The 3,083-nt window shown below is 43.1% G+C and overlaps 1 protein-coding gene across 1 annotated transcript; it reads right to left on the reverse strand.

Moving 5' to 3' along the window:
- Positions 1–213: 213 nt before the first annotated feature.
- Positions 214–1,374, reverse strand: LOC132388830 (N-acetyllactosaminide beta-1,3-N-acetylglucosaminyltransferase 3-like). The gene has a single exon (XM_059961258.1). The coding sequence runs from the start codon at positions 1,372–1,374 to the stop codon at positions 214–216; it is 1,161 nt and encodes a 386-aa protein (XP_059817241.1).
- Between the last annotated feature and the right edge of the window lie 1,709 nt (positions 1,375–3,083).

Consider the following 3,083-nt stretch of genomic DNA (forward strand, 5'->3'; position numbering starts at 1 on the left):
TAATGTCAATATGGGTGCATTAATAATTAGGCTGAGTGATGACACCTGGCGGCTTTTCAAACATTTGTAGAATGTCGAAAGGCACCAACTCTATGAATTAATGTATACTCCAATATAATTTAGGAATTAACCTTCTTGCATTGCATAAACAACTGATTAACACATGTGCACAAACTGCATTCCATTCCAACAGTTGCTACATTCTCTCATGACTCATGTGGTCCTTTCCGTGGATGCAGACTTCTGGGGAGCACGAACACATTTCAGATTAGCATCATGCACCGCATCCCACATCAGTAGCAGTTCGAAAGGCCGAAAATGATGCACTAGCAGCAACTCACGGTAATAGCAAGGATTGAACGATTCATCAAGGGTTGAAGGAACCCTGACTCCAGCTGTCCTGAATCCGCTATGGGAGTGTGGCGCGAGTCCAGCCTTGGCCAGACACATCCCCCAAAATACATCATCAATGGGGAATAGTTCAAGGTCTTGGGCTATGTGGTAAATGATATGAGCTGTATACACAGACATAAGTATGCCCGCTCCACTAACGTATGGTGGGTACGACTTGATGGTGGTCACTATTTCTGGCACATAATACTTGCTCGACTTCTGATATGTGGGGCCAAACCCATAAACGAGATGGCCCACAAACAGGTGTTGGTGAACCTTCATGCCTAGCAAGTAATCAACCATGTTATCGGTGTTGGCAAATACATCATCATCTCCATTGAAGAAGATGAATTTAGCACTGGGGCAAAATTCACTGACCCACTGCAGCGACTTGTATTGTTTGAGGGTGAGGTTGAAAAAGGTATCCAAGAAATCCCATTGTAGGATATCTCTGTGTTCTCTGTTTTCCATGGCTAACAGCTGATTCAATTTCCTACTTTCATTTTGGTCAGGAGAGACACCGGAGATAAAGACTCTCTTAATTAGGACCCCTTTGAATTCGCGTTCCTTGCCCCAAGTCTTCCTTACCATTTCCCGCCGATCCAGGTTGAAAGGGTGAGATTTGATCACCAGGAGCAGGAAGACATTCTGAGATCCTTCTTGATCACCACATTGGTCTGGGACATTTTGAATCATGTCAAATTCTCGACAGTGTTTATACATCAAGTAGTTTTTTATGTGCTCTTTCTCTTGATGAAATGAGGACAGGTGCACCAATGTCGTGTTCGCGTGGCACTTTGGCTTGAGCACTGATTCAGTTGCATCAGCAGTAACAACCTTGGGCAGGTCATTGCGATGAAAAGTTTCTGCAACAACATCAGTCTCTCGACATTGGTCATTATCCCAGAACATGAAGAACAATCCCAGAGTAATCACAACACCCAGCACTACTTTCTCATGGAATCGCCGATGTCTTCTCATCTTTCACCTGAAGTACAGAAAAAATGGATTAATTCAAAGAAAACTTTACATTTACATGATGTTTGAGAAGAATGGGAAGTTTAAACTGTAATGAAATTCACTAATGCTTTGTAATATTGACCTTAAAATGGTGGTGAGGTAAGGAATACGCAGAGCCCTACACGCTGCTGAAAGTTTAATTAACCTGAAGCATTCCATCCCAGCAGAAAAACAAATCTACCTATAGGATACCATCTCTGTCATTAAACTGAAAATCGCGTAGTTTCTTTCTGGGCATTAAAGATGTATGATTCCAAAGGCTTTAATCCACCTCGCTTCACAGCTCTCATCACTCCTCTCGGGGCTTAAACTGAGCTGGGCCAGACATAGCGCAATATAGCACAATGCAGACATTTTGGTCCATGATGTTGCACCGACCTTTTAATTTGCTCCAAGATCAGTTGATCCCTACTCTCTCAAATAGCTGTCCATTTTTCTTTCATCCATGTGTCTATCTGAAAGCCTCTTAAATCACACTGATGCATCTACCCTTATCACTACCCAGGCTGTGCATTCCATACAACCACCATTTTCTTTTTGTTAAAAAAATACTACTTCTGACAAACCCCTATACTTTTCTCTAATCACCGTAACATTATGACCCCTCATATTAGTAATTTCTGCCCTGGGAAAATGTTGTTTGCTCTCCATTCTATCGATGCCTCTTAGCAGCTTATACACCTCTATCAAATCACTGCTCCCGCCCCCCCACCACCATTGCTCTGAAGAGGAAGGTCCCAGCTCGTTCACCATTCAGGTTGAGTTCACTGGTTACTGATACTATGGAGGATGGTGTATTATTGACCATTGATTAGTAACTGAATATATGGCTGTGCAGGGAAGGTAACGTGTTAGCATAGCTACTGAAAGCATCTGATTGTCATGGTATTTCAACCTGGTCTATGTATGCCTACAATAGGAGAAACAAAGAGAAGTCTACTCAAGGAACTTGGCCTTTTGCTTCTGTATTTACCAGAGAATTGTATTCAAAGTTAAATTAGCGGTGGCCCACCCACCCTGTCATCCATTGGTCAAGCCACTTTATGAAAGGCTACAACTAAGGCATAACTAGTCCCAATGGCAAGGCTGATTCCACCCAGACATTCAGTCGTTATCAATTGTGACAAGACTGCGAAACCATCGCAGGCCCATATCTATTGAAGGAAAACGGCAGCAGCATCACCTATGGCAGGAATTTACGCTTCATGAAGAGCAGTGAACCTCGGATTCCAGGAGCCCAGAGAAAGCAGAGACAACTGATAGCAGAACAGGGCAGATAGTTAGCATGATCCACAATGTGTATGAGTAAAACCGTGGAAACCTGGAGCCCTGAAAAGACACCAGTGACTGATAGCAGTACGATGTGTACAAGCAAAGCTATTTGCACTAGAATGCAACTTGTATCATTTTAAAATTATCAATCCTTGAATAATGCAATCTAAACAGGCCCTTCGGCTTAACTGGTCAATACCAACCACAGAATCCTCCCTGCTGGTCCCAGTTGTCTTGTTTGGCCATAACTCTCCAAGCCTCTCCCTTCCATGTACCTGTCCAAATGCCGGTTAAATGTTGCAGTTGAACCCACTTCAACCACTTCCTCTGGTAGCTACTTCCGGGTACTCACTGTGTACAAAAGTTATCACCAAGGTCTCTTTTCAATTTTTCCCCTC

This window comes from Hypanus sabinus, unplaced genomic scaffold, assembly GCF_030144855.1.
Source record: "Hypanus sabinus isolate sHypSab1 unplaced genomic scaffold, sHypSab1.hap1 scaffold_421, whole genome shotgun sequence".
Classification (NCBI taxonomy): Eukaryota; Metazoa; Chordata; class Chondrichthyes; order Myliobatiformes; family Dasyatidae; genus Hypanus; species Hypanus sabinus.

What these genes read in the sequence shown, in the direction of transcription:
- LOC132388830 (XM_059961258.1), bottom strand. Translation starts at nt 1,374, where the DNA reads ATGAGAAGACATCGGCGATTCCATGAGAAAGTAGTGCTGGGTGTTGTG.